Source organism: Plodia interpunctella, chromosome 13 (assembly GCF_027563975.2).
Source record: "Plodia interpunctella isolate USDA-ARS_2022_Savannah chromosome 13, ilPloInte3.2, whole genome shotgun sequence".
In the NCBI taxonomy this organism is placed as follows: domain Eukaryota; kingdom Metazoa; phylum Arthropoda; class Insecta; order Lepidoptera; family Pyralidae; genus Plodia; species Plodia interpunctella.
Genome location: NC_071306.1, coordinates 980,102 through 1,007,995, shown reverse-complemented (window position 1 = coordinate 1,007,995; position 27,894 = coordinate 980,102). Strand labels below are relative to the sequence as shown.

The 27,894-nt window shown below is 36.2% G+C and overlaps 2 protein-coding genes across 3 annotated transcripts; both read right to left on the bottom strand.

Moving 5' to 3' along the window:
- Window positions 1–263: 263 nt before the first annotated feature.
- On the bottom strand, window positions 264–7,042 carry LOC128674687 (multiple inositol polyphosphate phosphatase 1-like). Of its 2 annotated transcripts, XM_053753489.1 has the most exons (8): window positions 6,970–7,042; window positions 6,207–6,470; window positions 5,037–5,185; window positions 4,464–4,739; window positions 4,114–4,212; window positions 3,643–3,852; window positions 2,822–3,069; window positions 264–565 (listed from the first exon to the last, which is right to left on the bottom strand). In XM_053753489.1, exons 2-8 carry the CDS (start codon window positions 6,361–6,363, stop codon window positions 316–318), a joined length of 1,389 nt encoding a protein of 462 aa, XP_053609464.1. In that variant the 5' UTR covers window positions 6,364–6,470; window positions 6,970–7,042; the 3' UTR covers window positions 264–315. The 2 variants fall into 2 exon arrangements, with proteins under 2 accessions (XP_053609464.1, XP_053609465.1); XM_053753490.2 differs by having other exon boundaries at window positions 6,207–7,035.
- Window positions 7,043–8,998: 1,956 nt separating this feature from the next.
- LOC128674881 (odorant receptor Or1) lies at window positions 8,999–27,307 on the bottom strand. Its single transcript, XM_053753862.1, has 18 exons — window positions 27,225–27,307; window positions 26,038–26,211; window positions 25,148–25,364; window positions 24,456–24,566; window positions 23,797–23,995; window positions 22,267–22,446; window positions 21,143–21,247; window positions 20,580–20,735; window positions 19,796–19,854; window positions 15,866–16,065; window positions 14,266–14,482; window positions 13,478–13,588; window positions 12,599–12,653; window positions 11,932–12,075; window positions 11,255–11,434; window positions 10,797–10,901; window positions 10,206–10,361; window positions 8,999–9,817 (listed from the first exon to the last, which is right to left on the bottom strand). Exons 2-18 carry the CDS (start codon window positions 26,186–26,188, stop codon window positions 9,764–9,766), a joined length of 2,400 nt encoding a protein of 799 aa, XP_053609837.1. The 5' UTR covers window positions 26,189–26,211; window positions 27,225–27,307; the 3' UTR covers window positions 8,999–9,763.
- Window positions 27,308–27,894: the final 587 nt, after the last annotated feature.

Here is a 27,894-nt window from a genome sequence, read left to right as displayed (position 1 = left end):
CCATTGCCTTCTCCATTTCACACGCTAGCTCATATAAATCACCAACTGGACTCCAGGTTTCCTTTTGATGTTTTCCTCCACCGAAAGCAAGTGATAGTCAATTTAAACTACTACACATCACAATTCAGATTCTACAAACTCATATGGCAATAGTGGGATTCGAACCTTTAGGTTCACAGGCTCTCCGGAGTAATGCCCGTGCTAAATTTAGGTATTTGTGTAAAAAACCTAACATACATTTTGCACAAATAAAACAATAATCATAATCGATGAGATCTATAGTAAATATATTCTAAATTACTCGTAAGTACAAAATCATCTAAATAAAGCTATAAAGGCAATCTGAGCGGCTATCATCACCAACCCTAATTCGACAGCCGCGGCACCGTTCGGCAGCCCTGGCTCTCTGGCGTCTAGACTACAGAAGTTGAGGTTGGCATCACTGAACGACGAGTACTTCTCCTGGAACTGCTGCCATGTGCAGCCTTCCAGCGGACAGAGGTCGCTGACTTTCTCGTTCACGAAGAATTGGACGCGATAGGTTTGGGTGCCGGATTCTTGACAGCTGAAATGAGAAATTATTCAACTCTTAGATAAATTACGATGAGATGTGTGATTCCACTATAGAATGGAATCACCATATTCGTCCAATGGGTATCGTACGAGGCAGCTAAGGGTCACCTTTGCACCTTTCAGCCTTGGCAGCTGTTAGGTAATATATATCATTTCCAAAACGGGGTGTCAGGCAGACAGGAACATACGTAAATGAGAATGGTAAAGAACTAATAGTTCGAAAGAAGTGTCTTGACTAGGTGCTATGTTCTATAGAAAATTAAATATCAAATATATTGAGACTAATCATAATTCCCACTGGACTGAATCAAAATCAAAAATCAAAATCAAAATCAAATCATTTATTCAGAAATTAGGCCTTCACAGGCACTTTTTCACGTCATAATCTAAATTAAATGATGTTTACCAAAGCTACAAACTACTAGCATTTCGGAACGACCACTGCTGAGAAGAAATGCCGAAAGAAACTCATTCAAACAGTGTTGGTCCCTATTATGCCAGAAGGGCTTGCCATTTTTTGTATATAAATTCATGTATAATTTTTTATCAGCAATATAACATTAAGTACATAATAAAGTACATGGTCAAAAGGTATACTGAAACATATTATGATTGTGATCAAGTGCTGATGAAAGGAAAATATATATATACTTATACATATACGTATAATTAACCAAACAAAAAAAAAAACTTTTAATAAAAGATCGAGCTGACCAGTTCCCCCGGCAGCACCCGTTCACGAGTTGACGCGTGAGTCAGCCATCGCGAAGCTCAACCACAATAGAGGGAACCTCCCGACCCGAACCACGACGCCGCCACCGGTTTGACCATTTGAATGTGCATGACATACTCGATCTCCATAATCTAACATAATAGATACCTATGTTACTTTCAGACACTTGGAGATCACAAATCACGTATATGTTTTACAATAAATGTCAAAATATATGTAATAAACATGTCAAGAAAATATATAAATAATAATAATAAAAAAATTAAAATCAAGTGTGAGAGGTGGAAGTTTTAGGAAGGGTCCAAGGTTTTTTATCATTTAAATAGTCGCTAATCGTGTAATAAGCATTAGCCATTAAAGCATTTTTAATATATGATTTAAATTTTGGCATTGGCAAGTTAATAGCCTCTACAGGGAGTTTATTGAACAATTTAACACTTTGACCCACGAAAGACCGCCTAACCTTTTTAAGTCGGAATCTGTTCATACAAAGTTTATGCCTATTACGAGTGACTACACTGTTAACATCGCTCAATGTTTTATGTGTTGTAATCCATTGGGCTCACGATACAAGCTTGGGTGAGTTGCACCGTTGAATTTGACGTTGATTTCGACCGGCGCGCCGCTGACTTATAGACAAAATGGCGCACTTTGCGTTTTTCTACGCACGTTAATGTTAACGTCAAAGTGGACGGTGCAACCCACCGTACTTAGTGTGGCCTTTGTTTAGACCAATCAAATCTTTTAATCTCCATTTGGTTCAGTTTGTTAGCTGATTATGATAATGATATTGGCTGATATCGAAGAGATAAACAATACACGCCTTCTTCATGAAATGATTACGTAGGTACATATAACAATCATGCAATGACGGAATAGCCACTTATCGAAACATATCGGTATCATCAAAACAGTTCGTGTTTTAGAGATATTTTAAATTATCTTTATAATACGAATTGAAAATATTGCCGGTCTAGTTATTTTAGTTTTATCAGCTAAAATATGGTAGTCGTATCAAAATACTAGGATCAGTTTGTACAAATGTCATAAGTCATTTCTGTTTGGTCTTCGGTAATTAGATAAAAGGGTAAAAGAACCGAATGCTTTTATAAGATATGATTGTTCCGGCCTTGTTTAAATATAACTTTGAATTCGGAATTTTGTTGAGATCGAGACTAGCACAGCCCATTTAGCATTTTCATCATTATCGGCCTACCCTTATCCCACTTTATGTGGGGGTCGGTACAGCAAGTCCGTCTCCTCCACTTCTCCCTGTCTGATGTTAACCGATCTGTTACTTCCTTTTTAGCCATATCCTGCCTAATTCTTCTTCGGCCTGCCCCTACTTATTTTCCCATTCAATTTCAAATCCATAACCTTTCTTACAATATTATTTTCCTCTCTTCTCATAACGTGACCATACCATCGAAGCCTAATTTTCCAAAATTTCCTATAATTGGTGCTACTTTAGCATTTTTATTCTTAAATAAACTAACGAATATGAAAATAACTTACCTATTCAACACAGCAATGATGTTAACAGAGAAGCAAGCAATATTACTCGTCTTCCACAATCTGTTAGGGTTCCTATAAGAACCCTCGATGATGAAATTATCCTTAAAAAGACCCAAGGCGCAGTAAGCCATCTCAAGCATGGTGTCGTGGGTGAAGTAGGACACCCAGGACCTACCAGTGCCGTTGACGATAGAAGCGAAGTTGTCGTAGAGGTCTTTGACGACTATGCCACCGAGATTGCCATTAACCTAGTAAAAAAAATGTATATTTATTAGCAAAAAGTAGAAAAATAAACAAGTTTGAAACTGTAGATAGGACAAAAGAAAACCATACAATTCAAAGATTTTACACAAATAATAATATCAAATCAAAATACCTAATAACTATGAAATTTAATTTCATAAAATTTAGGTCATCGTGTCAAAAAATATAAATACAAAAACATAAATTATATTCATAGTCATAGTTATTCTAATTAACAAGGTAAGTAAACTATTGAGACAGAGGATTTAGCAACTTTAAAATTAATATTAACGTTCGGTCTTCCATAGATATTTCCAAAAGAAAGTTATGGATATGTCAGATTGAATCCACTTTTTCGTTGACTAGAATATTGGTAGTATATGGTAGTAGCCATGTAGTAGCCATAACAGTCATATCACAGAAGTATTTCGATGACTTGACTAGAATTAATCCAACACAAATACTTTTAACTAAATAAATAATTACAAATAACTGCGACGGCGCAACAGGTGAGAAAGAAATCGAGAAAATGCTCAGATGAGGGAGAGAGGCATAGAACTACAAATAGAAAAACTTACCCAGGACCCATACCCGTTCCTGTAGTAGTGCCTGACGTCATCTCTGTACTCTAACACGACCAGGTCCTCGTCTGTGAAGGCGGCACACCACGGAGACTTGAGGGTGTCCGTCCAGGAACGGTAGAACCGGCAGATCTCGTAGAAGGAGTAGACATCCTCCGCGGTCAGCTGTGTTATAAGGCCCAGGCGATTTTGGACTCGGCTTTGCACCTTAAAATTAAAGACGTAGTATAAAGTGTAAGCATATTTGTATTGCATATTCTTATCTCATTGTTTTATCTTTAACTTTTTTAGCAACATCTTGATGGCCAGTGAATAGAAAGAAAAAAGAAAAATCTGTAAGTTTTTTTTTTTTGAGCAGAGCAAAGTTTCGAAATACAAAAGATATTAATACCAACTTTTCTGATCTAAGAAATGAGAACAAAAATTAATACAAATTATCATTAATGGTCTAAGAAAATATTAACTTACTGCCAAGAATTCAATGGTTTTAAAGTAAGCATCCATTTGGTCTTCGAGCTCTTGGCTACCTTTTACTTCCTGTTGGTACTTGTCGCAGTTTTCATAGGGCTGAAAGCGAAAATTTGCTAATAAAAACAACATAGAAAAAACAACCTAGTTCAATTTAAAACTGAATTAAGTAAAACAAAGGAATATATTTACAAAAAATTACAGTCCCGCCAATTCGTTGCCTAGAGGCAAAATTCCCAGGAGTCCGACAACATTGTTACGTTTTGTGGCATTACTGATTCTTTGAGTGATATGTATATGTGAATTTTATTTCCTATTGAACAAAATGACCTTTTCTGTTTAGGACTTACCCTAATCAAATCATCTCTTTCATAAGGTCCATCCACAGTCACACTCAAGTTCGTATTCTCTGTGAGACCATGCACAAACGCCATTGAACTTGTAACAGTTCTCTGCTCATTGGTAGTCCTGAAATAGGAGTCTTCTAACCCTTGCAGTAAATGAGGGTACCTCTCTCGGAGCCTCTTGGCTATGTTATAGATTTCTTCGTAACCAGTGCCTGTGAGGAAGGAAGCCGATGTCTCCAGGGTCGCGTTCCAGGACCACCTTCGGAAGTCTTCAATATCCTGTGATATAGATGCTGTTGTTACTTTTAATTGCAACCTTGGTTTTCCATTGGCTAAAGTAATTGGGTTCCTATCAACTGACTTTGAAAGTCACGTGTCAATTTCAGATTCAGATTAAACATTTCTTTATTGCAAATTTAAAATTAAATAATGTCACATGTTGGTAGGACAGGGCAGAAAACTTTGAGGAAGCTACTTCACACTAGTTGATTAGCTCATAAACGTGATGAAATTTATCATATTTCTCAGTTAAACTTTTAGGTATTGCACTAGGTACTGTGCCAGATATGATGGTACCTGTGCACATAGTTGGCCTCTCCCAGCCTCATGACTCTGGATAATCTCGTCTTTCAGCCCAGCTATAACCCTGATGCTTTCCGTGACACTGGACCCAGGATTCCTGTTCCCGTGCCTGTTCAGGGTCCACACACTGACGGCTTGGCAATCTAAATAAAAGATAAATTTTCTTACTGACTTATCTGTTGAAAACTTTATAACCAATAGAAGTTCATTGATAGTATTTTGTTTTACTTATTTATTAACAGCTCTCGCTAGTTATTTATAAAAAACCTAGACCTTAGGCTTTTGCCTAAGACTAGGTGTTTCATGATAGGCTACCATGGGGAGCTACCATGAAACATAAAACGCTTAGCACCGCCTTGAGAACGTGTGGACGCAATGAGGTGCTAAACGTTTTTTTACACGATGCGTACTCGATATGGGAGAAAGATACAGCATGTGGATATTAGTTACGTGTCAGTATTTTCGTTTATTAACAAAAATTAAACAAGCATAAGCAGAGGCTTATGCTTATTTATTTTTAATACCAACTAATATGTAGATATTAGTTGCTGTTATATGTTGTAGTATGCTGTATCTTTCTCCCATATCGAGTACGCATCGTGTAAAAAATGGTTAAACCGGCCGGCTTACCTACTCTCTAGTAGGTAAGCCGGCCGGTTTAACCATATTAGACTGGCTACACCTATATACACCGTTTAAATTGGCTAAAGATAAGCCGGCTACATGTTAGTATAACCATATGAGACTGGCTACACCCAGGTCTTGCCGCGTTTATATTGGCTATATCTAGATTTAGCCGAAGAGGAGCAGACTACTCCAAGGTTTAACCATCGGAGGCGAGCTGGACCTAACATTAGCCGCATCGGGGTTTAGCAATAATATACAGAATTATTTCCCACTAACAGAGACAATAACAAAACATTCCACTAATTATTATAAATATAAAAGTTTGTGAGGATGTATATGTGTATGTAACATATATACTCACGTTACTCTTTCACGCAAAATATACTAGACGGATTATTATGAAATTTAGTACACGTATAGAATAAAAGCTAGATTATATACATAGGGTAGTTTTTATGCAGAAATTTCCAGAAGACCCAGGGCGCAGCTCGTAATCTATAATGGCAGTAATCCTAGTGCAGTAAAAAGTAAACTTACTTGTAGGATCGTTGTAATCCCTTATGTCTCCCCTCACAGTATCATAGGGAGTCTTTGTAGAGTACAACTGGAAAGGGCACTCAGCATTCCAGTAGCAAGTCCTATCACTAACAACTATGTTTACAGACAAAAGAACTACAATTACGTTTGAGATCATCTTGATGTAAGCAGTTTTATTTTTAAATCTCCTGCCAGTTCTCTCCGTATTTATAGAATTGCCATTATCTCGGTTCGGTTATCCGCAATTGGAATTATAAAGGTGTGCTAGATTTGAAAATGGAATTTGTTTTTTTTTTTGAAGTGAAAACTTCCTTAGTGTCGTTGTACACTTTTTGTGATGGGTAAAAAATGTTAAACTCGCGCCAGGTCACGTGACCTGGATCGAAAATTCGTAAGACGTCAAAAATGCAGAACGTTTATTCAAGTTTTCAGTTCTGCCGGCACCTTCGGAGGGCAACCCGTTTTTTTTTTATTACAAATCTTTCATCATGGAATTGATGATATTTTTTTAATACAACCGCAATTTTCTCGTCACTACTTCACCACATCCACTTCGAACGCAAAAAAAAACTATTAATGTCACAAAATCATAAATATATATAAGAAAATTGTGTGAGTACACTGTCATCCATACTTCCATACAAATATTATGAAAATAAAACATTTAATGACAGAACTACTAGAGCGATTTTGATGAAATATGGCGCAGAGATAGACGAAACGTTCACGAGTAAAATAGGCTACGTTTCTATTATATTTTTACCAGAGCGAAACCGGGACGGTCCGCTATAATACTCAATATTTACACTCCGCCAGACACGTGTGATCCAAACAAAATCTCCACTACATATGACCCATCACTGTGAGTGAGTTAATTGGTTACTTGTTACATTATAACCGGGAACATTTGCATACATTTATGCCACATAATTCATCTATTACACTGGGAAAATAAGCGTTTATAATGTCTATGGTTCGAGGCATGACTTTGGCTATTATGTAAGTACGACGACCTCTGAAGGCCTACCACTGAATATATAAACACGTATCACATTAATAACGTACACATACTGTCTCATTTTTCCATATAATGTATGCATCGTGTACAAAAAAGTGTGGACGCAGAGACGTGTTACATGTTTTATTTTTCACGGTACCTAACCTGTAGCCTAATGATAAGCATCATACACGACTGTTATACATGCGGTTCCAGGTTCGATTCTCCGGTCAGGTCAATGTGGAAAGTGTTATTTTTCAGATTGAGCTGGGTCTTGGATGTTTATCTATGTGCGGAGCCGGGACAGGCCGCCGCTGGTTGTTATAATTATAAAAGTTTGTGATTCAAAAATTCAATGGTATTTACTTTACTATTTGACATGATTTTTCATGATTTTTGCCATTTTCCTTCATCATCATCACACCCTGGAGATTCATCCTCACACCCTGGAGTCAAATGTGGCGAAAAAATACCCATAAATCGCCTTAAAATGTTGAAGATTTGGATGCGATATCACGACCAGTCGTAATGTCAACTCTTTTTGGAAATGATACCAAGGATTTTATCCCTTAGTCGCCTCGTACGATATCCACAGCAGGATATGGACCTGTTTAGGGCGGGACCACGCGCCGTGGACTGGTCTTTATAGTATTTAATGATTGGTATTACTATACCGTTTTTTATCTAAGATTTGATAGTGTTCTGACGTGATGCTCACACCTCCACCGCATGGCTCTCTGTATCTAAGTATAATAAACTAACAAAGAATATTTTTTTTAACGCCAATTTTATGTCAGTCTGTCCATCTGCATCAGGCCGTTTCCGTACTTCGTTGTACATATTAATTCCACGATCCCATCATCATTCGACATTAGAAATTTTCACATTACTTATGTATTTCTCTTGCCGCTGTATATACTATAAATACTAAAAAAAACATAATAAAACAAGATTATTTGTCAGACAAATTAAAAAATCCCCGACATTCAATATTAATTTCGCTACAACTTTTGAACGGCCGAACCGATTTTACACGAAACATTGAGAGCTGAGAACACTCGGGATAAAATTATCTATGACACAAAAAAAAAAACACTAAACGAAAATCGGTTCATCCGTTTGCTACGATGCCACAGACAGATAAACAGACAGACACGTTAAACATATAACACCCCTCTTTTCGCGTCGAGGGGTTAATAAACATTTACGGAGTCATACAACAAAGACGATAATTTTGCCGCTTTTATACGACAAAAAAACTTGAGACTCGCACTTGAGACTCGCACTTGAGACAATATGACATCAGTCACTTTAGTGAAGATCATTATGAACTAGCACCTTTTCAAAACGAGCTAACTCATATTCAAAGTTCATATTTATTTTATGAAAACGTGCAATATCTACCCTATTTTGTTGTTATCTATATCATACTTACAGAGTCTGTAGTATAGATTGTATAATATAATCAGACGTTATCATGGTGTCATGCGCACACCTCCAAGGCATGACTTTCAGTATCAATATAGTGGAATTCGATGGTGAACAAGTGGTTAAGACCGTCCGCCTGTGATCAAAAGTCCCAAGGTCGAAACTCGTGCCGAATGAATTTGTATATCGATGAATTCCGGTGAATGAAAACGTCGTGAGGAAACCTACACACTGATAGATAGTTTTTAAGTTCACTAGTGTTTATGCGATTACTTTGCCACTAGGTGCGGTAGGCAGTCATAAAAGTCATGTAATATGCATATAAGCGACTTGGATTAAATCTGACAATATTTTATCCAAGTCGCTTAAATTTATTTTAAATACTAATGAAACTTATTGATATAGGTTCACTATTTTCGATTTATTTTTTATTTTGCACTTCTGTCTATGTCTTGGCATAAAATATTTTGACATAATAGGTCTAAGGCATATCTAATTGATTTTTGGCGTAATCAACTTTTAGGTTAGGTTAGTTATGCTGCAAATAGGTAGTAATGCGTAAGAACGTTATGCTTGAAAATAATTATGCCGTAATACAATATGCTATATTACATTATGGCTTAAATCGCTATGCTCATAAATACCCGTTTGGCATCTATACTATGTAAAAATACATCTGCAGAAGTAATACCAAACATGAATACAAATTACTTCGTGAAACATATATCACACAGAGAAAAAATATTTATGGTGGATTGCACCAGTCAGCTTTGACGTTGACTTTAACCTGGGCGCCGCTGACGTTCAAACAAAATGGGGCGTACTTTGCATCTTTGTGCGCAACTTAGAGTTAACGTCAAAGTTAACTGATGCAAACTCACTCTTAATGCACTTTATCAACTTGATAAATATTTTAATGATTGACATTACATTGTTGTAAATATTAATTTATTTCAACGCCCTCTTATAAAACAAATTTTATTAGAATGATAAACAATTTTGTGTGTAGTTATTAATTTACGAGATCCAGATGTGGATTACCTATACTATACAGAAGTAGTATAAATGCTAGACAAAACAATAACTGATAATTAGGTATTTATGTAGGTACATAAGATTCTCAACTCCCTTATCACTCTTGAACAGTCTGTAAAACTGTAAAGAACGAATACGATGCCTTTATAATCTGAAATAAAGCAAATCGTGAATGTATGCGACTACTTGTCACTATATATTAATAGTCGTATAAGTTATTTATTTAATAAATAAATATATTAGGACAAATCACACAGATTGAGCTAGCCCCAAAGTAAGTTCGAGACTTGTGTTATGGGATACTAACTCAACGATACTATATTCTATAACAAACACATACATAGATAAACATCCAATACCCGGGCCAATCAGAAAAAGATCATTTTCCATCATGACCAGACCGGGATTCGAACCCGGGACCTCTCGATTCAAAGGCAAGAACTTTACCACTCAATCGTCGTCAATAATAATAATAATAACATACTCGGCAAGAAAATTTTGAGACAGCATTAAAACATGTAACAAAACAAAACACTCACGCCCATGAACGTAGCTAACGACAGGATTGTCAGTCCCCCCGCCTTGACGTACACCACTCGTACTGAACGGACCATGAGCATAAGCGTGGTGCGCCTGAGTCGCGCCGAGCATGTGTACCATGACGAATGATACGCTGATGTCGATATTTTTGCACTCTGCAAAAGAATTACTATACTTTTCGGGTGGAAATAGACTGATCTGACCGAGCGAGCAAGGTCTACCAGTAGAGTTGGGGCAAAAATACATTTTTTGTATGTATGTTTGTGACGCGATAACTTTCGAACCGTTGGTCTGATTTTGATGAAATTTAAAAGGTATGCAGGATCTGTCAATAGAATATTTAAGTTCGTGGGGCATCAAAATCGGTTGAGTCGTTTTTGAGATATTCACAATTTTGTAAAAACTCATCAAAAATTTATTGGGCTCGCGATGAAGAACTAATTTAGATCAGTGTTAAGAAAATCACTTATTGAAATTGATGGATCAAAGGGGCCGCTTTAAAGCTTTGTCTGCCAATCAACACTCGGTGAAAAATGAAATATTTTATAGCTCCAGGTGTCTGAATAAAGATTGTAGAAAAATGTATTCACCTGAAGAGACAGTTCGTTTCCATGATAACAATATAGAAATACTTGTGTCGTCATGCTTATTAAATACGATATCAAAGACCACAGACGCACAATTACCATTTCTTCCTGTAAAAAACAAATTAGGATTCCTGTAACCAATGGAGATGGAAGTATTTTTAAAATGAACATCAAACCAGCATTTCATAGGTTGGCCCCTCCTACGAAATGCTATGCTGGGCTGGCCCTAGGCTCCGACGCTCAACGGCTGAGAAAGAAACCGGAAACACGCTCAGATGAGAGAGAGAGACAGAGAGAGATTTTCATGATTAATTTCATCTGTTTTTTTTTTAATTCACAATTTAATCTATCGAATTTTCTAAAATTTTATGATCTCTTTCGTACGCTGGGCTTCATGACGTTACAGCTCCGATGAAACCAGGAACATGCGAAGTGAAGACAGAGATCCTACCGTTACTTACAAAAGCCAACTGGTAAGCAGTGACACAGATAACAAAGCTAGATATGCTGAGCTGAAAGAAGATTGGCAAGGAAAAGTTATTCTGTATCTGACTGGCGTTCAGCAGAGCCTCTCGGTGTTCGTCTATGCAGCTTCGGAGGCGTGTGAGAGCAATTTGGTCATCTTCTTCTGATAACATCATCTGAAAGACCAATGCAGAAATGTATTCTAAAATTTAATCATACAAATACAAAATATTGTGATTGAGACGAGACGAAACGTAAACATTTGGTCAAATTGTACCACACGATTTCCATCAAAACTTGACTGACAGGAAAATATAGAAGTAAAAAGAAGGAAAGCCAAGAAGATATTAAGTACAATAAAACAAGGGACAAACATATTAAGAGGTATGTCATACAAGGACATCAAATGGAATAGAATTTACATTTATCTTTTGTAATATAAGGAGACTTAGGGCCACAACTTCTCGATAAAATATTATATTGTAATCCGATAGATAAAACTGACTACTACATAAATCTCCTTGATGTGATAAACTAGTTCTATTAGCTTTATCTAATACTTGTGAAACACAGTTTTTAACGCAATGTATTATAGACATTTTACGTACAAACACTTTATCTGCAAGTGGTGAAACAGGATCTTAAAAGTATCTTATGGACAAATAAAACATACCTTTTCAGTAGTGCTCAAGCCTTGGCACAGCTTGCTCAGAGCCAGAGCAAGAAGCTGGAACCGGCAGCAACATTGGGCCATCAATGTCGTTACCAATGTGTCCAGACTCATGTTTATCGTCGCCCCTAGGGTTATGGCTGACACCTGAAATCATTTCGGGTTTTTAGCCCTTGATTTCAACAACTTTCAAACGGTTCAGAGTGCGAGACGTAGTGTAAAATACAAGATAATGTGGCACTGGATATCAGGCTTCAAAGTAGGTAACGCGCGTGTAACACTATTACACGCGTTGACAGGCTGTGGTGACCACTTACGATCCGGTGGGATAACGATTTCACTTTTGTGCCATAAAAATGTAAAAGTGTAATGTGTTTACAACTTGTTTTTTTTTTGCCGAATAAAGATTTTTTTCTACCTATTTGCCTGCTTGAGTAGTATAATAATCTTTTTCTGTAACACGCTTGTACCTAGCTGTTTTTCTTTTCAACATATCTCTCACGGGAATAAATTTCATTTTAAATAAGCAACACCTTATTACCGTACTTAATTCCTTATTTACTGTCTGTTTATAATTTGTGTCTCTGTGTACATAAATTGTTAAATAAATAAATAAACCTTATTTTCCTTATTTTTTGTAAAATATTTAAGGTAACAATACTCTACTTACCTGATGCGTATAAACAATTTCATAAGCTGGAGATATTGTAGATTCAAAGGGATACCTGTAATTTATAATGCATATTTGTCTAGTCGAATGCAAAATAACGGAGATGACTGGATGCCAATCGAATGATAACAAAATTATAATAAAGATGGTAAACATACGAGTCAAATATTTAAACGAGAAAAATGTGATAATTAGAAGAAGTAGAAAAAGTATTGTATGCTATGAAAGTATGACAGGAAATATATAGTTGTGCAAGGGAATGATATACGCTGAATCTAATTGACATAAGATTTGGTTATATAGGCAAGAAAGCAAAAATATTTATTGGCTTTTAAGCTTTTATTGTTGTGATTCAACGCATGCCAATAAATTCGTATTATTATGATGTTCATGACCTAATGCACCCAGGATCGACTCCTAGTGACGGAACTCTTCAACGTACTATACAGACATAATGTCATGGATACTAAAACGACGTGGAAAATTTCAACTCTGTAAAAGCGGAACTCGGTGTAATCAACAAACATAGGGACTTCATAGTCGTATTCCTTATGGCTGAGCGTCGTGGTCATTACGTGGAATTAAACATACATAACAACTTTCTTGGCATTATTAATGGAGTGGTTTGCCATTGCCTTCTCCATTTCACACACAAGTAATCAACCAGTGTGCAGGTTTCCTCACGATGTTTTCCTTTACCGGAAGCAAGTGGTAGTCGATGAAAACTACTATACATGAGTCAGATTGGTATACAAACTCGTGTGGCACGAGTAGGATTCGAACCTGATCGACAGGCGGGCGTGTTAACCATTACACCACCATCGCTTCAAACATAGGGACAGATGGATCTAAACAAAAGCTTGTAAAAGGGTTACCTACCTAGCTGGAAGTGGCAGGTAAGGTTTCCTGACACTAATTGCTAAACCATACACCGTGTTGAAGGATGCGAAACAATATACATACAGCTGCCACATCGTCAACTTGTCCATGCTTAAAGGAAAAACTTTCAGGTTTATCTTAAATCTGCCGATCCTCAATATAAGCGAAGAATGATAGTATAAACAACAGTAAATTGTACCATTTAATATGTAATTTTGTTTCATTAATCGCTTGTTTTCATCGTCGTAAATTTGTGGCTTCATCAGCTCATAAATTAAACTATTGTCAATATCTAGGATTGTAAGTCAAGAGTCGCGATGAAACTTATACCAGATTTTAAGCTAGGCCATCCACTATACAACTGTGAAATCTACATCAAATTCCATCCAGTAGTTGTTGCGTGATGCGCGAACAACAGACAGACAAAAATAAAATTAAAAATTGTTTTGGCTTCTATTCTCTTCTTCCAAAGTCCTCCCATTTCTATAACATCTCCTCTGTACAGTATAGCTCAATTTTATTGGCATAGATTTTAATAAAACTTAACCTTGACTATGCCAAATTTAAAATCGAAATCAGGTCACCATACATTTTTCGTAAACCCTTATTTATCTTTGACAAAAGTAAATATTGTTTGTGCCAATTATTATGCCGGAATAGCCCGTGTTATGAACATTTGAGAGACATACAGTACATACGAGAGAGTAACTATCAGAATATTATCTTAGATGTTTGCATTTTCTATTAGAAAAAAAAAAAACATTAAAAGAAAAATAAAATATCTTTACCTTTTTATGATTGCGATTTCATCATCGCCTTTAGCGTCTCTCAGCCTTCGGTCCATCTCATCAACTAACCCGCGAATCTCGTCAGCTCTTATAACGAGGTTGTACATCTTAATACCCAGCACCAGGTTGGAGAACAGTATAAACCCAACCCTGGACAATTGGGACACGTCCCCGAGCACACAGATAAACTCCGCTGTCTGGACTATCAAATAAATGCCTAAAATTAAGTCCGCAATCTTGACGATATGGCAAAAAAATGGTACGCAACTATATGCCTACTTCACAATGTCGCCGAACTCAGACACATGCCGACGCGAATGCGTGAACATTGCGTAGTTAGTATGAATGCTTTTAGTGCAAGAAAAGCCAGCAATGTATACAGAATCCGCAAAAGTTTGGCAAACTGTTCGACGACAGAGTGAAGCCAACATTATATTAGTAATGAGCGTAGCCAGAGACGGTTCTGGGGGTTCTAGCAGCTCAAAAAAAAACGTATTGCACTCCGGGAGTGCCGGCAGAAGTGAAAACTTGAATGTTAACGTTGTACTTTTTGACGTCTTCCGAATTTTCGATCAGGTCACGTGTCCTGACGCGAGTTAAACATTTTTCACCCATCACAAAAAGTGCACAACGCCGCTAAAAAATTAAATATGTATTTATTTTTCACCAACAATCATATACATGATATGTCATAATCATATACATATGCAGATTGTAAGAGACTGGTGTCTGATATAGGCAGAGCCTGTATTAAAGTACGCCAGTGCTCTCCTGTCTGGATGCTGTGTACGCAATGTAATGTACCAATGTATACACACAGGTTGACTACCTCGGTGGCGCATTGGTAAAGTGCTTGGCTCTGAATCGAGAGGTTCGATCCCCGGTCGGGTCATGACAAAAAATGATCTTTTTCTGACTAGCCCGGGTCTTGGATTCTTTATCTATATATGTATTTGTTATAAAATCTCGTTGAGTTAGTATCCCATAACATACTTACTTTTGGGCTAGCTCAGCTAGCAATCTGTGTGATTTGTCCTAATATATTTATTTATTATATTATTTATTTATAGGTGTTTGTAGAAAACAATATGTAATTATATACTTATGTTATTAGCTCAAAAAACTTAAGATATAATTTTGGACATTCATAAAATTGAAATAAATATTATCAAATTCATTATAATTGTCATAAAACTGAACAACTGTCACTATGGAACATAATATGTCCGAAAATGTATATTTTTTTTACTTTTCATACAGATATACGTTCCGATGTGACATATTGAATATGGGAAGTACAAAATTTTACCACGCTAAGCGTTAGTTACCCCAATTCTCATTATAATCATTGTAATTGCAACATCTGAATTTGAAAATGGAATAAATATATCTTCTACACTATTATTATAAAGAGGTAAGCGTTTGTGAGTTTGTATGTTTGAGACGGGTAACCTCCGAAACTACCGAACCGATTTCAAAAATTCTTTCACCATTATAAAGGTGCATTATCCAAGATTGATTGATATTTTATCTCAAAATTCCCACGGGAGCGAAGCACCGGGCAACATCTAGTTTTCTATATATCCACAGCAATACTCACCAATCATATATACGACAGAAAACGCAGTAAGGACATTATACAAGATTTTCCAGGTTCCATCTGCCTTGGGCCACCAAAATCCCCCAAATCTTAGGGCAGTCAGAGAGAGCCTCAAAGACCAAGTCACGTTGGACACTAAAAGCTTCATTTTTACATCAGCGATTGTTGAAAACGATAAAGGTGGGTGTGTTTTATTTGCGCTTGGTTGAGCAGGTGTTGTAAACATTTAAACATTTGGATACAAGTTTTTTTTTTACTTCTACATAACACCATAAAGAAAAATGTTTAGATAAGAGTTAATGCAGTGAGTTAATGCACTGTCAAAACCATTACACCTCCTCTTGACGACCTCGGTGGCGCAGTGGTAAAGTTCTTGCCACTGAACCGAGAGGTCCCGGGTTCGATCCCCGGTCGGGTCATGATGGAAAATGATCTTTTTCTGATTGGCCCGGGTCTTGGATGTTTATCTATATATGTATATGTTATACAAATATAGTATCGTTGAGTTAGTATCCCATAACATAAGTCTCGAACTTACTTTGGGGCTAGCTCGTTCTGTGTGATTTGTCCTAATATATTTATTTATTGATTTATTATTACACAATGAGAAAAGGGAACTGTCTATTAATATCTATATCAATAATAATAGACTAGAATTTATATAATAGTCAAATAGACGTTCTGTTTGTGTATTTATAAATAAGGTAATAATATCCTCCTAATATTATAAATGCGAAAGCTTGTGAGGACGTATGTTTTGTTTTTTGAAATTAGATTGTTGAATTTGATTGTTATGAAATTTGGTATACGGATAGAATATAACCTGGAATAACACATAGGGTAAAAATACTGTACAAAATACTGACAACAATTTTCAAATAACATTTTTAAAGAGAAACAAAATTGCAAGGCAAATATTTTTTCATTATGCACAAAGTCTTCACAGACACTCGTTTATATATTTTAATTGTATAATATTACTCAAAAAACTACATGTCAAAACGCACGGCTGAGATGCTTGAAGCGGTGGTGGCGTAATTGCTAGAACGCCCGCATGTGCATTAAAAGGTCTCAGGTTCGTATCCTACTCGTAGCATATGAGTTTGTAACCAATCTGACTCATATATAGTAGTTTTTATAGACCACCACTTGCTTCTAGTGAAGGAAAACATCGTGAGGAAACCTGCAGACAACTGACAGACCAGTGTTTGCAATTACACACTCGATATGATGATGACGGCTGAGATGAAATGCTGAAAGAAAAATAAAGTAATCGTGTTCCCTCGGAACAATCATACCAGAAAGGAAAATTTCATATAATCTGTAATATTGTAAAAAAATAAATACCAATGAAAATGTCATGTAGCCATGCCCACACAGTGCTGTGCTTGTGTAAAAAACGGTTTGTAATAATTAAGTTATTACAAACAACATTTCCCGCCTACAGAGCGTAAAAGTAACACTTTGTATATGAAAAATAAATGTGTACAATTGTTAATTTTGTGGTCGAGAGTTTCGGTGTTTATAACGATTTTAGTTTTCGTTTTAGACATTAAAATTATATTTTATTTTTGCTAGTAGCTTCACCCTCTTGGCTATGGTTTTCACCCTGGCTTATACTTAGGGATGGAATCTATAAAATTGATTATTTATATGTAATTTTTTATCTCCCTCCCTAGTACCGATTACCGTCGTCTAGTGAGTGGCGGTAATAGTAAAAGTAAACACATTTGAATCTATTAAACCTTTGTGACACCAGCGTTAGAAATAATATCGACTCAATAAGAGAAATGTGAGTTTAATTCGCGCACCGAGGGTTCCGTAAAATTAGTTTTTCTGTTATATTTGTATTTCAATATTATACTTATATATTATATTATAAATACGTGTTCTTAAGAAAATGTTGACAGAAAGATAAATATATAAATATATATATTTGAAGACCTCGGTGGCGAAGTGATAAAGTGCTTGCCTCTGAACCGAGAGGTCCCGGGTTCGATCCCCGGTCGGGTTATCATGGAAAATGATCTTTTTCTGATTAGCCCGGGTCTTAGATGTTTATCTATATATGTATATGTTATAAAATATAGTATCGTTGAGTTAGTATCCCATAACACAAGTCTAGAACTTACTTTGGGGCAAGCTCAATCTATGTGATTTGTCCTAATTTATTTATTTATTTAATTATTATTATTATTTATTTATTATTTATTTATAGTCAGACGGTCAGCGAAGTGAACCTACAAAATTTCCTTGTTTACCTATTGAGGTACGGAACTATTATTATAATATCTAAATATAATCCATACTTATATTATAAATGGGAAATTAGATCTATCTGTTACGAATTTTTATGAAATTTGTATGTATATAGGTATTACTTTTTTTTTCCAAAATCAACACCCAAATTTTGTGTTTCGCTTTCGCAGAGACATTTACGCGAGCGAAGCCACGGGCAAAAGCTAGTAATATATAAGAGAATATTATCATATCTTGGGTTCATCACTATTGTTACTACTATCGTCAAACAGTTCCGAACCCGCGACCTGTAATAGTGGGTTGTGTCTAACATTGCACTCTCAACAATTAAGTCATTATTGTAATGCTAGCCTACGAACAGAAAAAGTAAACAACACTTGAGAATTAAAAATAATACGCCCATATTTTGACACTAAACGTTAAGGAAATTATATATGTATTCGTGTATGAAAGGATAGTTGTGAATTTGTTAGTAAACTAAAATACTTCGGGGGCATATCGCTATAGTCTAGCAACTTGTCTCTCTCTCTCTCTCTCTCTCTCTCTCTCTTCCGTTTTTTCCTATCTCCAGGGCCCGCTATCCTACTTTTCAGTCTCCACTACGCATGGTCGTTGACAAGCCTAGTTTAGTTATCAGACCTGTTACTAATCTAAATTCCACCAATAACAAAACATACCTTATGATCAATATAAATAGATATATTTATTTATAAGTAATTTATGAGTTATTTTTAAAGTAGATAGTTTTTAGTTTAAAATAATATAATTTTGAGTTTTACTGTTAATACTTACGCAACTCTTGGCTCTGTCTACCTCGTAAGGGGTAAAGACATGATACTGTATGTATATCGGGATAAAAGTATTCTATGCTACTCAGGAATATGCAGCTTTCTACCGTTAAAAAATTTTTGGAAATCGGAACACAAACTTTATTGGGGTCGATCGACGATTTAGTTCACTGGTGTGTATGCGACTACTTGCTGCCAAATGGCGGTAAATAATCGGAAGTGCCATGCCAAAAAGAGTACCACTATTTAGAGAGTTACCACAAGAACATTTTAAGAATAAATTGAAAAAATGGTTACTTGACCAATGTTTCTATGACATGGAAGAATTTTGTGCCACGATAAGTCATAAATTTTTGTTTTAATAATTTTAATTTTTGTTTTTAAAAAATTTAAGTTTTTAATATGCACGGCCGACATTGTTTGAATTTTTTGATTTTTTTTTTTTTTTAAACATGAATATTAGTAGAAAAACTCAAATTGTTATAATTAGGCATTGATAATTAAATTTACATGCCATCTTGATGGCGAGACGTGTTGGTCCTTACCTATATTATCTGTTACATATTTTAACATGTTTCACGTAAGTAAATCATTTCATTTCAAATGCCTTTAGGCGGCGTGAATATACACTGACACCAGTGTCATGCCTATACAATATCGAGATACATTGCTGGGTTTCCCTTAGGGGGAAATAAGAACATACTAACTACGTTATTTACGTTAATTCGCGTAGCTGAGCTCGCCGATAGAATATATCCGGTACCGTTATGAAGAATATTTACTTTTCATTTCAATAAAAGAAAGAAAATTGTAGTATTCGATTCATTTATCGATTTTCTACGACTACGCACTACATTTATAATACGTATACGTAATGTTTCTTCAATTGGTGTCATCAACTTGTTTCAGCAAGGTGAACAGGGAATACGACGCTTTTATTATCTGAAAACAGAAATAGAATGGACCACTGTATGACAAAAATTACCACGAGGCTACAGAAACACAAAGCCTTGGTAGCTCATAGACAACAATAGCATTCCCAAGTCGGATTGACGTCAGGCAGGCAGCTGGTTGTAAAATCACAGCCTGATCACAACAGATCCAGGTTCTTCCAAATGGAATATTCAAAATTGTACGATTTAATTACGAGTATTTTTTACAAGCTTCGCGGCCGTATTGCCTCGAATTTAACTCCGAATGAGAAATATCTTACCGCCCTAAAAAAAGCCAAAAATATCGTGGAGAAGCTTCCAGCCGTCATGCGGGCTAGCCTTCTAGATCTGGCCATGATGAAGATCAACGACGAGAACAGACTTTGTGTTTTTGACGACCTTGGTAGCGCAGTGGTAAGATTCTTGCCACTGAACCTGAGAGGTCCCGGGTTCGATACCCGGTCGGGTCATGATGGAAAATGATCTTTTTCTGATTGGCCCGGGTCTTGAATGTATATATGTATTTATTATAAAATATAGTATCGTTGAGTTAGTATTCGACACAAGTCTCGAACTTACTTTGGGGCTAGCTCAATCTGTGTGATTTGTCCTAATATATTTATTTTATATATATTTATTGTGTACGAATTGAGGTACCTACTATACCGGTAATTTTTGTCCTCTTAAACATCACAGACTTGTGTCATGATCATCATTGTCGTCGTAATGTCTTACCGCCATGAAAGAAGCCAGTGACAACGTGGTGAAGCCTCCAGCCGTGATTCGGGCTATCCTTCTCGATCTGGTCATAATGAAGAGGATCTCCCGGCGACGGGGAGGCGACATCGTGTACCACGGACTGAGGTACGCTGCGTTGGCGATTTCTGAACTCTGAAATAGACGAACTGGGTTGTGTAACCATTCCAGCTATCCTACTAGTCCCACTGGTCCCACTGGTACTACTTGTCCCACTGGTCCCACTGGTACTACTTGTCCCACTGGTCCCACTGGTACTACTTGTCCCACTGGTCCCACTGGTACTACTTGTCCCACTGGCCCCTGGTCTTAATCCCCACTGGACCCACTAGTTTCACTGAGCCCACTGATCCCTTTGGTCCCACTAATACCAATAGTCCGAATGGTCCCACTAGTCCAACTGAACCCACTGGTCCTACTAGTGCCACTAGTCCCACTGGTCCCACTCGTACTACCAGTATTATAAATGCGAAAGTTTGTGAGGTTTTTGGATTAGTAAGAAAGTTCAGTGTTTTTCATTAGTAAGACGTTAACTGTCACACCTCTTCAGAGAGCTGGTTCCCTTGGTAGCAGTACAGGAACACTTGGAACATCATGTTCACGAGATACGTACACATCGACACCAGTCGGACCATGTTGTCGGTTTGCTGAGGAAGAACAATAATTATAATTTTTAGATTGTTATATTTTTAGTCAAGATCCTTTCCATTAATATTTACTTTGAAATTATTGTATTTTTATGTATTACTCCCTTGTTTTAACTTGTTTGGCAGTTATTATTAAATTGCTTTGCTTTGTTACATACATAGATTTTGTTCGGATACATAGCTTTTTTTTTTTATCTCTCTAAGTTATATTTGTTTTTATATTCAAACTTGTTGTACTCGTATACGCATGTGTTGAGTTGTTGCCTAGTTATAATATTTAGTTTAGTATACATTGTATCTTTTTGGTGACAATTTGTTATGTGTATCTTAATAAATAAAATAAAAAAAGAACAAACAGTCAATTAAAAACTACAAAACATCTTTAGTTCAATTTCGCGCATCGAGCTCCACTCATTTTTGTTAAATAGCTCTATGAAAATATGAAGGACGAGAAAATGAAAACGATTTTATGATACTACTAGCGGCCCGCCCCGGCTTCGCTCGGGTAATACCATAATTAAAAATTAGCCCATGTCACTCCTGAAGGTTTTGTCCATCTTTGGGACATATTTTATAAATATCGGCCCAGTAGTTTTTGAGTTTATTCATTACAAACAATACCTAATACAAATCTTTTCTCTTTTTAATTTTAGTTTGGATTAACTTAAAAACTTCGTACTACTACGTATGTATAAAAGTATAATATTTTGTACCAACCTGTACATACTATATACAAAAATTGCTCATTTATTAATATATGATATATTTATATAAGTATATATGTTATGTTATGGTTAAATCCTGAAGTGCGGCTACTGGGCCGTGCAGCTAGTGTCAGCCGGTTACAATTAGGTATAGCACACGAATATTAGGCTAGACCTAATTTTAGCCGTCACCATTCCAGGTTATATTCCACCCGTCTATCAAATTTGATAATAATCCATCCAATAGGCTTTGCGTGAAAGTGTAACAAACATACATGCATCCTCACAAAAGTTTAATATTAGTAGGATACTAACAGAAACCAACTGGAAAGCTGTGACGCAGATGATGACCAGTGAAACGTTGAACTGTGCGAAGGTCGGCTCCGAGAAGTACTTCTGCATCAGAGTGGCGGCTTCCAACGCGGTCTGATGATGAACCACGCACCTTTGGATCCGGGACTTGAGGCTTTTTTCTTGATGCGGAGTCAGCTGGTTCTGACGAAACATGTTTTAAAAAAACCCCGACTTTCAATATTCATTTCGCTACAACTTTTAAATGGCTGAATCGATTATGATCAAACATATCTAAGAACGCATAAAAATTAGCTATCTAATAAACCAACGCATAAAAATTAGCTATCTAATAATAAAAAACGCATCCAAATCGGTTCACCCGTTGATGAGCTATGGTGCCACGTACACAGACAGGCAGACAGACAGACACACTTAGCGGTCAAACTTATGACACACCTCTTTTTGCGTCACTCAAGAACACACGAAAATGTGTAATTTTTTTTAAATGAAAATAATAAAAAAATATTGGGTAACAAATTTATACATTAAATATAAGTAGTTGTGGCCTCCTTTTAAATAATAATAACAATAATTAATAAATCTTTATTGTCTCACCATAACTACTAAAAAGTTTACAAAACAACTTAAGAATTAGTTACATTATCTTAATATATTACTTAATAAAAAGGAAGAAGAATTATGGTGGGTTGATACCTAAACTAGGAAGATTCCTGTATCTCAGGTTATCGACCCTCCACCCCAGTAAATGTATTAATTAAAAAAAAAAGAACGAAATCATAAAAATGAGCAAAACAATGCAATTTACCTTTTTTTTTAAACCCTAACCCTAAAACAAAACTTACTAGGCGCAAAGCAAAAATGCTTGTGACAGGAAGTTAAGCTAGTTACAAATGAAATACATTAAGGAATAAATATTAACTAATAAACGTCTCCAGTTCATCATAGGTTACATTTGTTAACCACGTTTTTAACATAGATTCGCACTAACAGTAGGATTTGTTATATATGTATAGTGGTCGATTTATTTTATTATATAAATGAGAAGCACGAGAGTTAAGCTGCACCCGTGCAAATTTTGTATTTGTATGTGGAATGTCAGCGACAACGTGTCTTCTTCTTCTCCCTACGATGTCAGGTTTATAGGGTAGGGATTTATGCTTACCGTGTATTAGTTCGAGAATGTATAGTTTCCCAATAGACAATAGTTTTTAGCGCCCTCTTTTAGATCAGTCTAAAACCGTTTACTACGCGGCTACGAAAGTCGAAGCATGTAGAAATTTTCGTATCAGTTTCATAGATGTCGTATGTGTTTTACCTAAATTATCACAGATGTCGCTATTGTTATTTACTGATCAGGAGGTTTTGGAAGCTAAACGTCCTTGGGTGCACATCGACTATAATATATAATACTCTGAAAGCAAAACGTCCTCAATTGAGCAAACGACTGCTGGTTTTCAAAGTGAAAGGTCCTTATTGCTGAATGTTCTCTTTGTAAAGCGTCATGACAGCTAGAAGCTATTCTAAACTCACCAAGCCAGTCACAGGCAGATCATCGCACAGAGTCCTCAGGGAAAGGCTGAGGAGCTGCAGCCGACAATGACACTGCGCCAACAGACTGGTCACAACAGTATCCTTGGCCACGTTGAGGAACGCAGCCACGAACAGAGCGTACACTTGGTGGGCGTAGGTGAGTTCATATGCTGGAGATTTTGTCGTGTCGTAGGGATACCTGATGAAAAAACTCGTATCATTATCAAAAGATATTTATCCTTAAATACTATATAAAGAAGGTCCATATTGATTTTATCAATAGTGTGATTCCTGGAATGTTTAAGTACATACTTTGTACGCGAGCGAAGCCGCGGGATAGGCCGCTAGTAATAAATATATAAAGACAAATCACACAAATTAAGTTAGCTCCAAAACACCCCAAAGTAAGTTCTTGTGTTATGACCAATCCATCAAAAATAGCAAGAACTAAGAAGTATTAAAAGCACTGGCGCGGGTTCGATTCCTGTTCGAGTTCTGAATTTTTGAAGTAGAAACTTCTTTAGCGGCGTTGTGCACTTTTTGTGATGGGTACAGAAGGTTAAACTTAAATTCAAATTCGAAATTCTTTATTCAATTTACGATACATCACTTATTGACGTCAAAAATTACTTTATCTCATTAAATATTTTCAACATTACCAAGCTCTGAGAGGCAAGTTGGCACCCTCGGCGCTGGTGGCGAAGCCAGTGATTGTGACCAGGGTCAGGGTGAAGAAGGCAACCAGTTGGATACGAGTCTGTCTGTCGCAACTGCAATGATATATAGGCAATGGCGAACCACTCCATCAATAATGTCAAGAAAATTATTGTATGTGTTTCATTCCGCGTAATAACCACGACCCTCGGAACCCACCTCAGACCCATGAAGAATACGACTATGAAGAAAGAAGGTGCAGCCGAACTTCGCTGGCTACACCCAGGTGTATCGGTTAGCTCCGGCTAGATACAGATGCAGTTGGTCACAAATTTTTAAATATTCTTCACTAACATTGTTCAAATCAGTTACGCCTCGACAGTAGATAAGCAAATTCAAATTTAAATCATTTATTCAGAAATTACACTTTCACAGGCACTTTTTCACGTCAATTTTTATATTAAACAGCAATTTCTCACAAGCTACAAACTACTGGCATTTCGGAACGACCACTGCTGAGAAGAAATGCCGAAAGAAACTCATTTGAACAGTGTAGGTCCGTATCATGTCAGAAGAGATTACCATGATTATTGTTTCCTTGTAAGAAGGTATTACCATGTGTCTTGTTTCTTAATAAACAACACTACAGTCACAGAGATATCTATTAGTATAGCCATCGATTATTAAAAACGCTTACTTCTTCACAATAGACTTGGCCTCATGTGTATCAGCGTCACGTAGCACGGTGTCCGCACTGTCGACTATAGCTCGTATCTTCTTCTCACGAACAGCGAGGTTAATGAACTTGGCAGCCTGAGCCAGGTTGGTGAACAGGATGAAGGCAGTCGCCGTCATCAAGGGAATGTTGCCCCATATCACGAACAGGTCTATCGATTGGGCGATCAGAAATATCCCTGAAATACACATATAAACTAGCTGCGCCCCGGGGCTTCGCTCCCGTGGGAGTTTCGGGATAAAAAGTACCCTATGTGTTATTCCAGGTTATATTCTGCCCGTGTACCAAATTTCATAACAATCGGTCCAATAAATTTTGCGTGGAAGAGTAAACAAACATACACATACTTCGTCACAAACTTTCGCATTTATATTATTAGTAGGATGATATAGGTTCTTATTTTGAGAGATTCTTAATTAATTCGGTCAAAACTAACGATTAATAGGAAAATAATGAAATTATAGTCGATTTTTTTCGTCCGCACAATGAGACATTTAACAAAACATACCTAAACAGTTACTTTCGAGTATATTATCACGAGCGTTCAAGTGTCCATAATCCCACCTGCCTCAGATACGTCAGGAATACTAAGAACCTAATAAATATATTAGGACAAATCACACAGATTGAGCTAGCCCCAAAGTAAGTTCGAGATTTGTGTTATGGGATACTAGCTCAATGATACTATATGTTATAACTATGTATTGGGTTTTTGCACAAACTTGAATGGGTGCTTTAAATTAATTATATTGTGCCCTAGGCTGGCTCCTAAATCATTTTAGACGTCTCTAGCCGTGTAGCGGTGCTGTCATTACGATCTAGTATAGAATAATATCGAAATATAATCTTACCAAGCAGCACCATGAACGAGAAGCCCGCATACGCGTCGTAAATCGTCTTCTTCCTCCCGACCAGACTCTCTGGCGCCCAGAACCCCACCAGCCTCAAGGCTGTCAGAGCTATAGCCAGAGACTGGGTTTGATTCTTCACGAACCACTTCATCGCCGTTTCTGTATTCTTTGAGACTATTGGTGTCAGAGCGATATAATAGGGTGGCAGTTGACAAGTTCAGAGAATTGTACAAAATATGTATAATCTAAGTTATATATATATATATATATATATATATATATATATATATATATATATATATATATATATATATATATATATATATATATATATATATATATATATATATATATATATATATATATATATATAATTTAAGATCATTGTGATAATTCATAGACAGTAACAATGCGGCTGGATCTAAATACGAAGATTTAAAGTTGGTTGGAAATTCAATTTTCAAAAACTATATGAGATTATAAAAACAAACTCGACCATTATAAAAAAACTAAAATTTTGTAATAACTCATCCAACAACATAAACGTATTATTTAATGTAGCTGTCGAACAAACATATATCCTTCTTCGCGAACATTTTAGCACATCGTGACGTCACTTGTTCATGTCATTTAGTATGGAGCGTTTGGACGAGTCCGTAAATGTGTGATATTATTTTTGTAATATCTTTGAAAGCATTGTCATTATCACAGTATTTTTTTCACTGGTGTTTCTAATGATATAAGAGCCTTCGAATAGTCATCAAACCAAAAATTTGTCAACTAACCTATTGCATCATCAACACATGACAAAAAATATAATGACGTGCAATAAACCTATCCGTCTTCAGGACCTGTCCTGGTCGCATCATCAGATCGAACATATCATAAAAACACAAGTAAATTATCAAAGTCAAATAAAAGCTTGTAAAAAAAAAAGTATTTTGTATTGAATTTTTGACCACTGTTCTCGTGTAAATGAATCTACATGATATTTGTAATGTTTTATGAGAAATTAAGCTAATAACAAACTTTTTTATTTGCTCACAATAGCATGTAAGTACCTAGCTGGTATTCACGTCATGAAAATTTACCATTTTATTATTTATAACATGGTATATACTCGTAGATAATATTATTATTATTTTCTTTATTAAAGTATATGTAAAACAAAATCAGCACAAACTCACTTAGAAGTAGGATCTTTTTAATATTTCCACAAGTTCAACTTTGCTCTCGAATTCTGTATGCATGCTTTCTTTGGTTTATAGAGTTTTACATGAATTAACTTGAACAATAGGCATCTGTGATTGCTCACTAATTCTTTATTACCAGGAATTGGTAACATTTGGCGATGTAATATTTTGATTATTGAAAACAATGACTGATGACCGAGGTGATGACTTATTAACCTCGACAGACGATAGAAAGATGGGATTTATAAGTTTAACGTACCTATCTATCAAATCATCCAAAAAATGACAGCCGAATCTTCAAAACTTTAAGGTTTTTTTACACTGATCCTGGGCCGACAGAATGTGTCCTCTATTCTGTCGGCGAATCGTTCGTAGATGAAGGGTTCTGTCGTTCAAACGCCCGATGTCGAAACATTCTGTCGACGAAACATTCGTAGACGAAACAATTGTCGGAGAGCCGTTTCAGACTCAAATAATCGTTACAAAATAAAATACAAATCAAATTAGGCTTTCACTGACACGTGTTTTTCACGTCATGTTCAAAATTAAACAATTTTTACCAAAGCTACAAACTGCTAGCTACATACACCTTATTTATTAATTTATTTATTAGAAAGATAAAGAAGATATATAGACAGATAAATAAGAATTTGAACATGAAGGG

Bases quoted from the DNA above. Each gene is read 5' to 3' on its own strand.
- LOC128674687 (XM_053753489.1), bottom strand. From the start codon at position 6,363: ATGATCTCAAACGTAATTGTAGTTCTTTTGTCTGTAAACATAGTTGTT. The intron at 5,186-6,206 runs GTAAGTTTACTT...TCTTTTATTTAG, and splicing joins GGATTACAACGATCCTACAA to ATTGCCAAGCCGTCAGTGTG. The intron at 3,070-3,642 runs GTAAGTTTTTCT...TTTTTTTACTAG, and splicing joins GGAACGGGTATGGGTCCTGG to GTTAATGGCAATCTCGGTGG.
- LOC128674881 (XM_053753862.1), bottom strand. From the start codon at position 26,188: ATGAAGTGGTTCGTGAAGAATCAAACCCAGTCTCTGGCTATAGCTCTG. The intron at 20,736-21,142 runs GTGTGACAGTTA...CGTCTATTTCAG, and splicing joins GGAACCAGCTCTCTGAAGAG to AGTTCAGAAATCGCCAACGC. The intron at 16,066-19,795 runs AAGAAACATTAC...TGCTCAACCAAG, and splicing joins CAAGTTGATGACACCAATTG to CGCAAATAAAACACACCCAC.